The 16731-nt window shown below is 44.2% G+C and overlaps 1 protein-coding gene across 1 annotated transcript in view; it reads left to right on the plus strand.

Annotated features, from left to right (window-relative positions):
* ABCB1 (ATP binding cassette subfamily B member 1) overlaps nt 1-16731 on the plus strand; it is a 562371-nt gene that overhangs the window by 478790 nt on the left and 66850 nt on the right. Inside the window, exons 21-23 of the mRNA XM_078663595.1 lie at nt 14294-14497; nt 16191-16291; nt 16408-16548. Coding sequence (XP_078519721.1) covers nt 14294-14497; nt 16191-16291; nt 16408-16548 — 446 coding nt within the window. The remainder of the gene's footprint in view (nt 1-14293; nt 14498-16190; nt 16292-16407; nt 16549-16731) is intronic.

Here is a 16731-nt window from a genome sequence, read left to right on the forward strand (position 1 = left end):
TTTGTTGGAAGCCTGTTAGGTATCTGAGGCTTCAGATCAGGATGCCAGCCAATTAGCCCTTGGAGTCATTCTGGGTTTGAGTGGTGCAGGTCCAGTCCTTCTTACCCAGGCAAGAGGCCAGCAGGTCAGTACAGCAAAGCAGGAGTACAGCAGAGTGCAGTCCAGCAGCATGGCAGCCCATCAGCAGCACAGCAGTCCTTCCTGGCTGAGTATCCACAGGCCCAGAAGTGTACTGAGGAGTTGCTATCTGAGGTCCATTATTTATACCTCATGTTGCCTTTAAAGTGGGAAGAAGCTTCTAGAGGCATGCCTTATAAGTGCACAGATACCCTGCCTTCCCTGCCCTAGCTCCAGAATAACTACAGGGGGTATGCGGCCCTTTGTGTGGAGACAGGACCCAACCTATTCAGGTGTAAGTGAGGCTTGTCCCAGCTCCTCCCTCCCATCCTGGCAGTGATGGCCCATCCAGTAACACATACGCGTCCATTGTGGGGGGCTGTCTAGGAGGAATATGCAATTACAACCAGCCATGTGACCAAATGGCTAACGCAAAAAAAATGCCAACTTTCTAAATATGCCGGTTTTAGAATTGGAATTTAAAATCCAACTTCACAATAAATTAGGATTTTAAATTAGGATTCCAGAAGCATGAGCGTGTTCCCATTTGGGAGTTATACTTGTAACATGTAATAAGGCAATTCCAATGTTATCCTATGGGAAAGATAGGCCTTGCAGTAATGAAAAGCAAATGTAAGAGTTTTTCATTACCAGGGCAGGTAAACCTTAAAAGTATGTCATGCTTTTTAAATACATTGTACCCTGCTCTATGGGAGGTTCTTGACCAACCCTAAGGGTGACTTATGTGTATTTAAAAGGAAGGTTTAGGCCTGGCAACATGTTTATTCTGACAGATCTAAATTGCATTTTATAACTGCACACACAGGATCTGCAATGACAGACATGAGACACGTTTAAAGGGCTACTTAAGTGGGTGGCACAATCAGTGCAGCATGCCTGATAGTTGAAAAAACACAGTTGATGGACAAAATGTAGAACAATGTCATACATTCACCCCAGTACAAGGATCTGGGCCTAAATCCATCGTTTTTTTGCACTCCACACCACCCTGGGTTAGACACTGGCTATATGCAAATCAGCTCTGACCCTGTGCCTCATGGGAACAGTCCAGTCCGAACTACCAAACCATGTCTTTCCCAAACCGGAATCAAGCATCCAAGGACATCAACTGTGTTTTTTGCAATTTCACCCAGAGTGGGCTGGGGATGCTCAGAAGTGAAGTCCCAGGCTCTCCACGCCACTGGAGTCAAGCTATCCAGGCTGATGAAGGCTAATAGCCAGAAACCGGTCCTTAGATTTGCAGGTTTCATAGGACCTAAAATATGTTGCTTTTTTGAGATGCTGAGGAAGTCCGAGGACAAACGCCTTGAAGTTACTTATCATGTCTGAATAATTCAATATTTGTATAGTATCATAAGGATCAGAGGAACCCAGTAAAAATGATCTAATGTTTAAGCACTGAGATATGCTTGGTCACATGAAACAAGTATTGCTTCAGTCATAATCTGTCGAACTTGCATCCCAGTCACAAAAGCCTAAGAAGTAGGGGGGCTTAGATGGCTTACACTTTGTTTCAGGAATGTGATGGAAGTGACTGCCTTTATTCCTACATCTACATCAAGCTGATAAGTAAAAGAACAGTTTGTTAATTGGAAACTGTTAGATTTGGGGGTCTGTAGTTGGCACAGGTAGGTACTTGTGACAAATAGGGACCCTTGCCTCTAGTAAGGATAAGGGGATTACACTCCTAAAATAACCCCTGCTCACCCCCTTAGTAGCTTGGCACGAGCAGACAGGCTTATCTCAGAGGCAGTGTGTTAAGCATCTGTGACCACATACAGTAACCAAGTGACATCTCTACAAATGGACACCACACAGGTTTTATATAAAAAATAAGTATACTTTATATAGAGTTACAGCAAGACCATAAACAACAAAAATACGCAATACTGTTATTTGAAGATGGAAGATTTAGCTTAGTTCAGTTCAGTTCTTAAGATGCGACACTTTACGTCAATGTACCTTACGATGCGTTGCGCTTCCACAAAAAGCAATGTTGCAGTGATGGAAATGCGGTGAAGTTCGGGTGCAAAGAAATAAAGATGACACGCTTCCCGGTGATGCGGCGGCGTCTGCAGCGACGTCAGTCCTCTTCTCCGGCGATGAGAGATACTTTACAAGATGCGAGCCGCGACTGGCCCTGCGACAAGCTTCCAAGCGTTGCGGCGACTACGATCCTCTCTACTGGCAATGCGACTTGCTTCCACCATGATGCGAGCGGGGACAGGCCCTGCAACACTCTTCCTGGTGATGCGGCAGCGTCTGCGGCGATGTCGATCCTCCTCTCCGGTGATGAGTCGCGACAGGCCCTGCGACACGCTTCTCAGAGATGCGGCGGCGTCTGCGGCGATGTCGGTCCTTCTCTCTTGCGTCACGCTTCCCGGTGATGCGTCGGTGTCTGCAATGACGTTGATTCTCTTCTCCGGTGATGCGGGGCGCTTCATGTTGTGAAGCGGCAGCGGCGGTTCTGCGACACGCTTCTCGATCTTCCAGCTTCTTGCGACAAGCAAATCCCCCACAAAGCCCAGCACAGCTGCAGGCACGTCAGGAAGACTTTTTAGGAAGCTGGTGGGTAAAGTCTGTTGCCCCTGAGACTTCTGCAGGAGGCCAGCACTTTTCGAGGCCCTTGGAGATCGTTCACAAGTTGAAAATAAAGCACACAAAGTTCTTTCTCTTTTCTTTGTCAGTCAGGCAACCAAGCAGCACTTCAGCTCGGGGATAGTCTCTCCTCAGTTTCTTCAGGTTCCTCTCCTCAGCAAAGGTTTCTTCTTGTAGTCCAAAGTGATCTAAATTCTTGGGATCAGGGTCCCAATACTTATACCCCAAAATATTTTGACCTACGAGGGCAGAAGGGCCTTTGCCCAGTCCAAACCAGTTCTGGAGCGCTCTGTTTACATGAATCCTTCTTTCCTTTCACAGTGCAGGGCAGAGACATCAGATGCACCACAAGGGGTGGATCCAGCACTGTGGGGGGCAGGCACCGTCCTATTCAGGTCCCAGGTGCAACTCCTCCCTCCCATCTAGAGGCAGATCACTCTATTCACCATTGGGCGGACTCACCCTGTCTCCTGGAATCTCCCAGCCCTGTCACTCAAACTCCAGACAAGGAATACGCAACCTAGCAGAGCAGGCTTGGATAGTTAGACAACAAAATATCTACTTTCTAAAAATGGTATTTTTAAACACAGAATTTTGAAACCAACTTCACTAAAATATGTATTTTATCATTGTGAGTCAGGCATACTAAACTCGAATTTCTACCATGTTCCCTGAGTCAGTTACGATTATAAAATGTAATAATCTAACTGCCCATTCAGGCCTATGGAGAACAGGTAGCCTTGCAACAGTGAAAAACGAAAATGGCTGTAATTCACTATTAGGACATGCCACACACACCAGGGCATGCCCTACCTTATCCTTACAATGAGCCCTGCCCTTGGACCTACCATAGGGGTGCCTGATATGAAGAAAAGGGATGGTTTAGGGACTGGCAAGTGGTGCACTTGCCCAGTCAGCATGGCAGTACCAGACTGCACGCAGGCTCTGCAATGGCAGACCTTAGACACATTTTACAAGGCTTCTTCTGTGGGTGGCACAACCAGTGCTGCAGGCCCACTAGCAGCATTTGGATTTACATGCCCTGGGCACACTCAGTGCACTAGACTAGGGTCTGACAAGTAAACCAAATAGCCAAACATAGAACCACTGATTAATACATCAATTTACATTAGGGAACACTTGCACTGTGGCACTGGATAGCAGTGGCACAGTGCCCAAAGCATCTAACACCAGCAACAATACATGAGGCAACAGCAAAAATGGAAGGGAGACCCACGCCAATGATGCCAGGTCTAACAGAAACGTAAAGGATAAAACCATCAATAAAGGTAAATAGATGTTTAACATGCTCTGGCAGTGTGGAATATGCCAGTTGAACCGAAATTTGCAGAAAGACAATATGTCCTCCATATTGTTTTAACAAATGTGGACAGGAATAGATGCAGGATACTGTGAGGCCCATGAGTCAACTTTCAGACGTGGAACATTTCTGGAGATAGAACATAGTCCGCCCTGACAGAAAAGATAAAAATATCAATAAAACTTGAGAGATATGCACAACAGAGGGGAAGCTGCTCTACCTGTTCCAGGAATCAGTGAGTTGTTCCAGTCTATGGCATCTCAGGTTGGACCCATAGTACTACCGGTCCAGCAGTGCTTGTTTCAAATTTAAAATTAAATGTGCTTCTTCAGCTTGCATATTTGCTCCCATCCTCAGTTTTTTTAAATAAGCCAACCAGCAACAAACCATGAGATTGGGAGCTACTTGTGGACACTGTTGTGTTTAAAACAATAATGCAGAATCCAAAGTTCTTTAAGACCTAGAGGGTACATGTAGAGCTGCTTGAAACTGAGGAGGTGAGAGTACATGGAGCACAAAATAAGTTGATGTTTTGCATGAGGTGAATGAAACAGTGTGACAAAGGATTAGTGAAAGAGGTAAACATATTGGAAAGTAAAGTCCGCAAATGGATTGGTTTGATTAATACATCAAGGTGAGATTTGAAGTCCAGGAAGTGACGCTGCTTCTCTCTGGGGTGCAGGTTCACTGCAGACATTTAGCACTTCTCTCTACACTGTTTTGGTTCATAGGAAGATCTGCTTAAAACAGTCAGCATAGCTTACTAGAAGATACATGTGTGGCCTGCGCAGTCTCTACTCTCAGGGCCATCCTTCACAGCTACCGAGGCTGGATGAATAGCAGAATTATGCTGTCCCCATCTGACACAGCCCACCAATTCAATTTGGCCTTTGTGCTAGCACTGCTAAGGGACCTCTATTCCCCATCACCACTAGAGAAGAATGCACACGGTGACAATGACTGAAACCAATGGGTTTGTTCACACCAACATAACCATATACCTGCACTCTCTCCTTAGCACATAAATTCAACAAAATCTTAATTAGTCTCAATGTCTATGTATTTGTTTAGTTTTCTCGTTATGTTCATGATATTTTTCAAACTCAGTGTGATTTTTTCACCCCATACTTCTCATTGAGTTACAAGTCAATATTTCTGTGCCACCCTCATTTGTTAAGTCGACAGGGAATAACAAACAGTTATTTATACATTCTAAATGGAAAACAGATACTGAAATATGTTCATTAGTGAACCAACACAATATATTATACATTTTCAAAGGACAGTAAAGAGTATCAATTTCTTCTATCTACCAACCTTTCACTATTTAATTAGGCAGTCTATCATTTTGCACTTCTAATGGGGGATACTTTGTTTTTCGTGGATGTACAGTCTACCTATTTCTGTTTTAAGTACTTCACCCAGATTAGGCTTTCTATTATTTTCTTTGGACCTCTTTTCTCAATTGCAGTTTACAGAAAGTAAACCATGTCCCAGGCTTCATTCAGGTCTTATGACAATCACCAAAATGTGTAACTAACAGTAAGACACGTTTGCTAATTACTGAATAAAGTAAAGGAGAACCCAGTTCAGCTACAGACTCATTCAGGTCACTTGGACAGGAACAGGAGGCAATGATGGATACTTACTCCATACATTTCTCAAAGGCAATCTTGACCTCTTAGTTTTATATTTGGACCTGAAGTTTCTCCCCTCCCTTTTTGTAGGGGAGTTCTTAGTAATATTAATTATGGTGACAAACAAGAACATTATTATAACAATAATTATGATAATTATACAGTAGAGTGTTATGTGAATTTTAGATCCCTTTGGCATACACTGATTATTTGCTCAGGCTGCATCCGTGATTGCTGTCTACTTAAATTGCCTTTTTTCATTGGTACAACTGAGTACGATTACTACCCCCTATCGTGTAAAACATTTTATGGATTAATTTGCTGTAGGCAACGAGAATACCAGGGTGGCAAATCATCTAATTTCTGCATTAAGGCAGGACCAGTCTGACCCAAATCATCACATCTCAAGCCTGGAATCTCAGCAGGCACAGTCTCTAAAAAGTTCTTCCTGCTGTATGGAGCATTCTTTATATCACTGGCAATTTGAACATAATTACTGTAGGCGCTCAATTACAGCTGTGTTCCTTTGTAGGCTACGTTTGGAACATATCGACTTTAAAACTAATATTTTGTTTAGTGTTTTTGTTATACTTAGTTTTGAATTTGCAAATACGAGAATAATTACAGAGTTTGTGATTAACATTCTGATTATGCACAGCTGTCTTTTTCAAAAGTACTGCCATGTGTGGGAGTATAGTAAACACAATCCAAATGTTTAAAAAAGAGGGATGCTTACTATTTAAGCAGATTAATGCTATTTCTTGGTTATATGGATTGTAGCTCATTTTATTTCCACAAGGTCCAAGGAAATCTAACTATAATGTGTTTGCTATCAGATTTAATGCAGTGTAGTATGGAATGTGGCGTTGTAATGTTTTTGGGGATTATTTGTAATTTAAATTGATACTTGTGTTGTTTATCAAGTGAAGCCTTTCAGAGTAATTTATAACAATAACAATCTAAATAGTAATATTGAACCGCTGAATGCCAGCAGTAGTGAATTATACCTTGTGACAAAAATCCAATCTGTATAACTAGAGTTATGAATTGCTACTGTGTTTGGTAAAAACTAGCGCTTAAAAGATCAAAGAACCAATCGCGGACATCTAGTCGCACAAGACTGGGTCAAAGTCGAAAAATATTGCTGACCACGATCAAGCGTGGTGTGGATACAAGGGCTGCAGTGAGGCGGCCAGATTTGAAAAGCAGAGGTGCCCAAATTCCCTACATTCAATAAAGGAGGGGCAGACTTTTAAGAAAAGTCCCACTAACTGCATGTCAGCGAATTGATTTATGCTTTTCATAAACGATATGACCATCACGGCAAGGATGGGACAAGATAAATGAATGGAAACCTAAATACTCACTCTTTTAAATAACAGTAGGCACTGATGCAAAGATATTGCCTTATAAAGAACTTGCGGTAAAGATAAGGAGAAGACCTTTTAACGCACTACTGAGAGCCTTATCACTGGCAACTCGTATGGAGGATGCTACCTTTTTAACTGTCTGTCTGAAGAAGGTGTATAAAGAGTACAAAAGACACCGAAACGCGTCGACAAGAGGACTATTATTGTATTGTGTTAATTTTAATTTGTTTATATAAAATGAGTGTTTATTTGTTATGTATGATAATATTGTATGTTAGATAGTAGACATGGTCCATCAAATAATTGAGGGAAAAGATTGTATCAAAATTGTTTGAATCAACCTTAGTGAGGACTATGTTCATTTATTTTAATATGATGAATCTTGTTTTTATGAATATGAAAATACGAGCATTTTAATAAAAATAACAAACGAACCTTATTACGTATTCTTGTCTGGAGTTGCATAATGTTAGAAACTAGAAGATCTAGGTATCACTGTAGTAATTAACTGAATAGCACAGAAAGGAAACATATTTTGTTTATTGTCTATACTACCCAGTCCTTTCTGGCTTCTTGGGTGAACTCTCTCTTTTTTGAGGTGGTTTAGCCCCAGTCAGCTCCTACCTCTGAGTTTAGAAGTATTTTCAATAATTTTTGGGGGGAGTAGGTAAAGTTCAGCGGGGCATTGTTGCAGACGGTGTCCGAGGTAGAAGCGTCGCAGAGAAGCCGCTGGATGTAGTCACGGAGAAGATTTCTGCTTTCGGACGTAGTCATTTTACTGGAATTTGAAAACCTCCAGCGGGATGAGGTAGGCGACTATAGCCGACGAGTTATAGGATGGTAGATAACCCTTGGGTGAAAGATCACTGAACAGGATTTGCTGCTGCAGAGAACAACATACAGGGAGCACCCGCGAACTCATGCAGACCAGCGATGCTCCTTGAGCAGATCGACGAGCAGTTTGGTCCCGGTCTTCCCTCAATTCTCAGAGCAGTTTGTAGCCAAAAACATCGAAGTCCTAAGATTTGGATTTTGGCTATCGGGCACTTTGAGCATCACAACCAAAGGTCCTGGACTGTAGGGACACCAATTGAGGGTTCAGGACTCCCCCAGGCTGGCTCCAAGTGTGGGTTCAAGATAGTGGAAGCGTGTCTTGTCCCTGTGGCTCTGATTAGGAGGCCAGAAAACTATCCTTTGGAATCACTCTGGTAGTTCTGGGTTATGTTATTGTAGAACACACAGCTACTTAAGAGTGCCAGAGCACTAGGAACTGTTAACCACTAGTCATAAGGAGTTTTTCACAAAGAGAGTTTGAACAGCTGGGTTTTAAGTCTGTCTTTAAGGGAACCTTCATTCAGGGCCTTGCCCTCAGATCAAGGGGAGAGCATTCTAGCAAGAGGCGGCCACAACCTTAAAGGAGGAGCCGCTCCATTTCTTCCTTTTGGTTTTTGGTACCACTGCCAAAAAAGAATCAGAGGAAGGCAAAGTTCTCGTTGGTAGGTAGTGTATAACTCTATTAACAAGGTAACGGGGGCCTGACTGAAAAAAGGCTCTATGGGCAAACACCAGTCCCTCGAAATGAACCCGCTCACGGATTGTCAAAAAATGCAATTCCTTAAGGTGCAGACAAATGTAATTATATTTATGGAGCCCTAGGAGTAGTCAGACTGCAACATTCTGCACCAACTGGAGTCTCTTAAGTTGGATTGCTGGGCGGCCCCTGTATAGAACTTTGACGTAATCCAGGCAAAAGGTTATGAGAGCTTGAATTACTGACTTCTGGCAATGTGAGTAGAGCAGGAATAAAAACTTTTTAAAGAATCTAAGAATGCCAAAGCACACTCCTACCACACTATCCACTTGGGAGCTAAAGAATAGCTTGTTGTCAAACTTTATTCCCGGGTTGTGTACAACTGTGGCAGCAGTGGGTGGCCAGGATGCTTGTTTCCGGGCCAGGGAGGACCTAGCGTGGCATTTCGGACTCAACTGTTCCCATGAGGAACAGGGTCAAGACTGGGTCTAACCTGGGGTGGCATGATGAGGAAAAGAATGATGGATTTAACCCAGATATTTTGACTGGGGGCGAATGTTTGATTTGATATGCATTCAGCCCTTAATCTGTGTGTCGTTTGCTCTCTCGCCCTAAGTGTGCCAGTATTCCCAGAAGTGGATCCCGGGCTCACTGTGTCACTGGATTCAAGCGAGCCTGGCTGATGAGGGCTGCTGCCAGTCCCGGGATGCTTGTTAAGTGCTATGTTAAGTGGAGTGATCACAATCACTTTAACATGGGTTAGCAGTGGTAAAGTGCACAGAGTCCTAAGGCCAACAAAACCAAATTTCAGCAAAAATGGAGGGCAACAGGCAAAACGTTTGGGATCACCCTGCAGAAAGGGCCTAGAACAACACCAGGATTATACACTATCAGCCTGATTCATCAAGAAAGGAAACAGCGACTCTCAACTAGCGAATCACAGCGAATCGCAAATGGAAAGGCGCAGATCGGAATTCATCATAGATAGCGAGTAATCTAAGCGATTCGCACACGGGCGCTAAAATCGATAGCGAGAAAATGAAATCGCCGAAAAAGTCGCAAAAACCCAGATATTCCGTCTCTATTTAGCGCCACGCAAATCCACATTTGCGACATCTCGCCAGTAGCGAGAACTCACCAACGGGAAGTCGCTTTACGAGCGCCGTGATGACGTCGCAACCAGGAAGCAGCCAGTTGCCACACCCATTCTGAACTGCGAGGCTGACCGCGAGTCTGCAGCGAAACTGAGAGCTCCTACCGGGACACCTCCAAAGTAGCGCTAGTCACCCTTTAGCGACAGTAGCAATGTCCGAGGAGTCTGCACCCGGGCCCAGTGACAGCGGGCGCAAGAGAAAGCTCAAGTTTACCGAGCCGGAGTTGGAGCACCTCATCGAGGGAGTGGTTGAAAACCACGCTAAACTCTTCGGAAAGGACTCCCGGAGGGTGCCAGAGATGGAGAGACGTCGCATCTGGCTAGGAATTTCTGCCAAAGTGAACGCTGTGGGCGTGACACACAGGTCACTGGACGAATTAAAGAAGAGGTGGTACGACCTCCGAGGTCGTGCCAAGGAAAGGGTGGCAGAGAGGCTGGGCGAGACATCTGGTACTGGGGGCGGAGACCCTACTGTCCCTCCCAATACCCCCATGGAGGACCGCGTGGAGGACACCCTCGAGACAGAGGCATGCATAGGTGTCACCAACCTGGACTCATCCCGACCCAGCCAAGACAGCCAAGGTAAGTGGCATGCGACTGCGACCCTGTCCCCTACCAATGGCCATGGCCCTATAGCCTCCCATATGCATTCCAAGTCATACAAACAATGCACATGAGATCATGGCCACAAGCAATGTCGGACATGTACACTGCCCATAATGTAAAAAAAACAATGTAAAATAACCCCAAAGCAGCCAGACGTAACCCAAAATGAGCTATCGCTAAGCTGTACGTGTGACAGATACATGGCATTAATGTAAGTCCAATTCCCCTCACAGGTGGCGGCGACTACAGCAGCGACAGCGACATGCTGCAGATCGCTGAGTCAGAAGAGGATGCGGAGGAGGTGCCAACACCAACACCTCATGCACCATCAGGCGTAGCCCCACACACCGCAGCCAGGCCAACACCAACAGGTCCAGCACCATCATTGGCAGCACCAATCCCTGCAGCCAGGGCAAGACATACAGCGCCAGCAACATCCGGCGCTGCACCTAACCCTGCAGCCAGGGCCAGACCAACAGCTTCAGCAACATCCGGCGCTGCACCTAACCCTGCAGCCAGGGCCAGACCAACAGCTTCAGCACCATCAGGTGCTGCACCTAACCCTGCAGCCAGGGCCAGACCTACAGCGCCAGCAACATCCGGCGCTGCACCTAACCCTGCTGCCAGGGCCAGACCAACAGCTTCAGCACCATCAGGTGCTGCACCTAACCCTGCAGGCAGGGCCAGACCAACAGCTTCAGCACCATCAGGTGCTGCACCTTTGCCAAGCACAACTCCACCACCCGTGGCACCAACTACTTCTGGTGCATCAACTGCGGTGACTGTGCACACACCCACTGTGGACAGCCAGCAGAGCAGCCATGTCAGGGCTTCCCACCATGACACATCACACAGCAGCAGGAGGGGGATGGCTGTGCGCAAGCCAGGCATGAGCACTGAGCGCCGGATGCTACGCATTCACCAACAGCAGGCACGACGGCAAGCGGCCATCCAGCTGCAACTACATAAAATTGGCCGCAATGTGGCCAATGTGGGTGATAGTGTTGAGCGCATGGCGGCGGCCATGGAGGCCAACACTGCTGCAGTTATATCGCAGCGCACCTCCGCCCGCCGACGCCACCGGCAGCTCCTAACGCGCCTGACAGCCTACACCCGCTCAAATTACATAATGGGGAATGCCACCTCCCAGCTATCACGACGGTGCCTGGCGCAGCAGCAGCAGCTGATACAATGTGTCGAGGATGTTGGACGGGTGCTGGAGCAGGTCACCACTGCCGTACTGGCACTCCATCCTACTGGTGAAGGCAATGTGGGGAGGGACGACACCAGTGAGTGCGCCTCCAGTGCCAGCAGCTTGTCTGCCTCAATGGTTGGCGTGTTACGCCGCAGCACCAGGCCCACTGCAGGGACACGTGCCGTCCCAGAGGAAGAGCCAGAGCGTCGTTTGGGGGCTGCGCGGCGGAGGCGCAATTGAGTTCCTTGCAAGTTGCCTAGATAATGCTGATGATACAAGCATGTCCAGTGGCTAGTTAGGAGCAGTATGGCGCAATACTGCTGCAATATTATGAATGTATACTTAACGTTATTATTGTGGATTTAACAATAATATTTATTCATGCTACATACATGGGCCTCCTGTCATTTTTTACATTGCCATGCAGGAGTGAATGTTGGGTGAGTGGATTGTGGCCTTCAGAAACTGTTCATAGTGATGTGGTTGCGCCGTCTGTGTCCTTCAGCAGGGTTCTCCCCGCGTGCATGCCGCACATGTGCTGGTGGACGGTCGTCCCCTTCAGACTCACTGCCAGAGATCTCGACTGGTATCCGGCGCTTGGTTGCAATGTTGTGTAACATTGCGCAGACAGCCACAATGCGGCAGCACACATCAGGACTGTAGTACATGGCCCCACCTGTCTTGTGCAGTATGCGGAACCGGCTCTTGAGTAGGCCGAATGTCCGTTCTATACAATTCCTTGTCCGTATGTGAGAAACATTGTACCGCCGTTGCTGTGGTGTAGCCGGGTTGAGGTATGGGGTGAGGAGGTATTCCCGGAGGGCGTAGCCGCTGTCACCTGCATGTGAGGAGCAGAGGGTGAGTGCCTGAGCTGCGCAGCTACATCATTGCAATGTGTAATTGTTGACAATGTGTACTTACCAAGTAGGTGTCCTTCCCCAAATTCTCCCCTGGCCAGTCGTGTGTGGAGGCCGCTGTGCCGGAATATAAAAGAGTCATGGGTACTCCCTGGGTACTGGGCCACGATGTCAGTTATGATAGTCTTGGCATTGCAGACCATCTGTATGTTGAGGGAGTGGTATGACTTCCGATTCCGGTACATGTACTCCGTCGCAGCTGGGGGGCAGATGGCAATGTGGGTGCAGTCTATGCATCCTATCACAGATGGGAAATGGGCCACATTGTAGAAGTGTAACTTTGTCAAGTCCAGTTCCTGTTGGCTGGTGGGGAATCTGATGTGTCGGTGTAGCTGTGTGAGCATTGCGTCAACAAAACTCCGGAGGCAGCGTGACATGGTGGGCTGGGATATCCCCCCTGCTGCGGCTACTATCCCCTGGAAGCTACCAGAGGCCAAGAGGTGCAGGCTACACAATACCTGTACATGTGTAGGCACAGCATTGGTCCGCCTTGTTGGGTGCTGCATCAGGGGGTCAAGGTCGTGTATGAGTTGAATTATCATGGCCCCATTCAACCGGTACTTCGCATAGATCTGCTCCCTGGTTTGTCCCAGCAGGGTGATCCGCTGGCGGAATATCCTCTCCTGTATTCTGCGTCTCCTCCGTGCTGCTCGCTGTAGCCTTCGCCGCCTGACCACCATGTACATTCCTGGCATTGTGAGACACCAACTGCTGCTGCTGTGTCTCCTTATGTGTGTTTGGTCAGCCCTGTCCCTGTTCCTGATTGGCCAACAGTTTTTCAAAATTTTCGCAAATCTCTTTTATGGTTACCACCTGCTTTGGGTTGTCCTTAATTTGCGCGGCGCTAATGGAGATTTTGAGGTTTTTCGCTATTAGAGAATTTTCATGAATTCCGATTGCGCTAGTATTGCGAATTCGCTAACTTTATTCTCTAATTCCGTGATTTGGCGCAAATTAATAGCGAATTCGCAATCTGTGTTTAGCGCTTTGGTTATTTTCGTCATGAATGCCGATTTGGGTAATTGCGGGCGCAATGCCATTTTCGCAGCTATTGCGCCCGCAATTTAGCTTCATGAATCAGGCTGAAAGTGTAGTGTGATAGTGCTTTAAGTATGAAGATGACTCTTTGTTAGGCTGTATTCACAATAGAAGCTATATAAAGGACATTGCAATCCAAAAGGAACAAGAGTGATTCGTTTTCAAAAAGAGGAACCTAAAGCAAAAAATAAATTCTCACCTAATTCCAAGAAAACTCCAAATGACGTGTATGCTATCCTTCTTTTTTCTGATTACATTCCACGTTGGCAGTTACACTACACATTGTGGCCAGGTTGCTGCCTATTTCCTTTGCTTGTTCTGAACATTGAACAATGTAACATTGATGTTTAAATAAATAAATACATAATGAATCTGAGAAATAGGACAACTTATGTAGGCGAGTTTGAATCCTAAATCAATATAACATAGATTGCTTTCTTTTGTTGTACTGTGCACACTTTTACACTTTTAGCAACAATTTAATGTGTTTTTGTCAGGGACACTTGTAATCTTCTTATCCAGGGTATAATGTTAGTTACGATGCAATTTTCTACTAGTTGTGTTAGAAATGTCAACATCCTGCTTGCTAACTTGCTTTTCATTTTCCTAACTTTTTAAATTTTGAATCCAGTGCTAAACTGAATGATACAAATTTATTTGCAAAGTATATACACTCTTTAACTCTTTTTAGGGTTATGCCATTTCTACTGAAATTGAATATTTGAGCTAGATAAGCTTCCCATATCCCAAAAACTACTTATGACTTATTTTGATTTTTTTCCTTCAAAGGCTACTGGCTCCAGATTGGCTTTGATTGCACAGAATATTGCCAACTTGGGAACAGCTGTAATCATATCATTTGTTTATGGCTGGCAGCTAACCCTACTCATCTTAGCTATTGTGCCGGTCCTTGCCATTTCTGGTCTCATTCAAATGAAAATGTTGGCTGGCCATGCAAAGAAAGACAAGAAAGAACTTGAGCTAGCTGGAAAGGTATATATTAAATGTCATGCAAGTATTAACCGCCATGAATGTATTTAGATAGTAGCTTAATTCCTAACATTATATGTGATTAGTATGTGTCTAGAACCTGTAAATATCTCTTTGTTATGTCTCAAAAAGGGAAAGAATTGAATATATTTGTAGAGGAAATCACAAATTCACAAAATTGATGCTTCTGTAATTCTTCCCAGTGGATCGGTTATCTTTAACCTCTCCTAAAATGAGAGCTACTTCTCATCCATGAGAATCTTCCTGAGCTATGAACATATATCATAGCTGGTGAAATAGTCACTATGGCTGAAAGTATTTCAATAGTCATCAACCCGTGGATTCACAGAAGTGACTGCCTCAGGACATGAAGCAGCGATACCAGTGTAATGAAATACCAGTTGTAGCAGCACGTGCTTTCTGGCACTAAATTATAACAACAGCAATAAGCCTCTGTAACTCACCCTCAAATATCATTAAACGATCAGCTATATTGTTTTTGTTGGAAATGCAGTCTTTTGATTGTATTTCTAAGGATATACTGTGCAGGTTTTTATTTTGGGTAGAAAATCTCAATTATTACAAACAATGTGCTTATCGCTTTCTTTAAAAATAAAAACATTTTTGATTTCATTCAAAACATTGGCTTTTGTTTTTAGTAAGTACATGCTCGGTGACCACCTATTAGTATGTTTTTTCTTCAACTACTCATATGTGCTTATGCGCCACATGACCTTGAATTTCCATAACATACGATAATGAAAAAGATACGTTATGGCATGTAAAGTCACCTTTATACCATTGATGACCCAATAAAGACTCAGATGCACAAGTTAAGTAAGGGATCAGATGATTAGCGTCTGCAATAGAAGTTTGTAAATAGAAAGTATGTAGAGGAGGGCTATCCGGCAGTTTTGTGAGGCTGTAGTTCCAAAAAGATTTATATCCAAGCAATGCAACAACAAGAATTCCTATTATCATTGTATACCTATTTTCTCATCATGGACCTGCCTTAATATTTCCTCCCATAATTGTATAAAGTATTTACAACGAACATGAATTTAAGCAATAGTTTCCTTGGTTTGAAAGGAAATTTACTGTCCTTATTCCACACTTTAAACAGTTTGAGATTAAACAATCCATGGCAGATGTAACACATAGGTTTCAAATAAATGAAGATGTTTTATTGAAATCGCTGTACAAATGAGCAGATTGTGTTTATAATTCATGTTTTGAGATGTCTAAGAATCTGGAAAAAATTATTTGACTACAGCTTGAGCTGAATTTCAATTGCCAATGGTTTAGCCACACACACATAAGATACACATGGAAAAACATCTATCGGCGTTGCAGTTGAAATATTGTGGGATTATTCTTTGGGTCATTCTTTCTAATATACTGTAGGCTAAACGTTTCCCAATTTCTTTAGTTAAAATTCATCATATTGCTAGGTATTTACAAAAGGAATGTCAAATCTGATTGTTTCTCTGTATCACCTGGTTATGATTAGATCTAAATATAGCGAACTACCTTCATTTGAGCGATGGTCAAAAGGGCAATTGAATTTCCTAAGCAGTGCACTATCATGGCCTGCTGTGTGTAAAGCTGATCTCAGAGCAACTCCTGCTAGCTGCCCTGTCCTGTGCATCAGTGCTAAAAATTGATGCACATAGTAACAACTTGTTTTCTTCTACAGATTGCTATTGATGCTGTTGAAAATATTCGAACAGTTGTTTCTTTGACCCGTGAAAGAAAATTTGAATCCTTGTATGAAGAAAATTTGGTTGGGCCATACAGGTAAATAATACACATATATGCCACACTGTAACTGCATCTAGTGTTTTATGTTTAACAATTTTATAAATAAAAATGGTTTTGCCAAATGACTTACATTCTTTGTTTATTTCTTTAAGGAATTCTGTGAAGAAAGCCCATATCTATGGAATAACATTTGCACTTTCTCAGGGTATTATGTACTTTGCCTACGCTGGCTGTTTTCGATTTGGTGCTTGGCTCGTGGAAGAACGTTACATGACATTTGATAATGTTTTCCTGTGAGTATTCTCCTCCATTCCATACCTATATGTGTTCTGTCCTTTGGTGTATGTTAGGTGAAAGCAGATATAGGTATTTCCTTGCAGTAATGAATTACGTTCTAAGCAAAATACTAATGTATTACTGATAAAAAAACTGCATGCTGCATTAAATTGTTTATGCATTTAAAACATATGCAATGC

Source organism: Lissotriton helveticus, chromosome 10 (genome assembly GCF_964261635.1).
Source record: "Lissotriton helveticus chromosome 10, aLisHel1.1, whole genome shotgun sequence".
Lineage (NCBI taxonomy): Eukaryota > Metazoa > Chordata > Amphibia > Caudata > Salamandridae > Lissotriton > Lissotriton helveticus.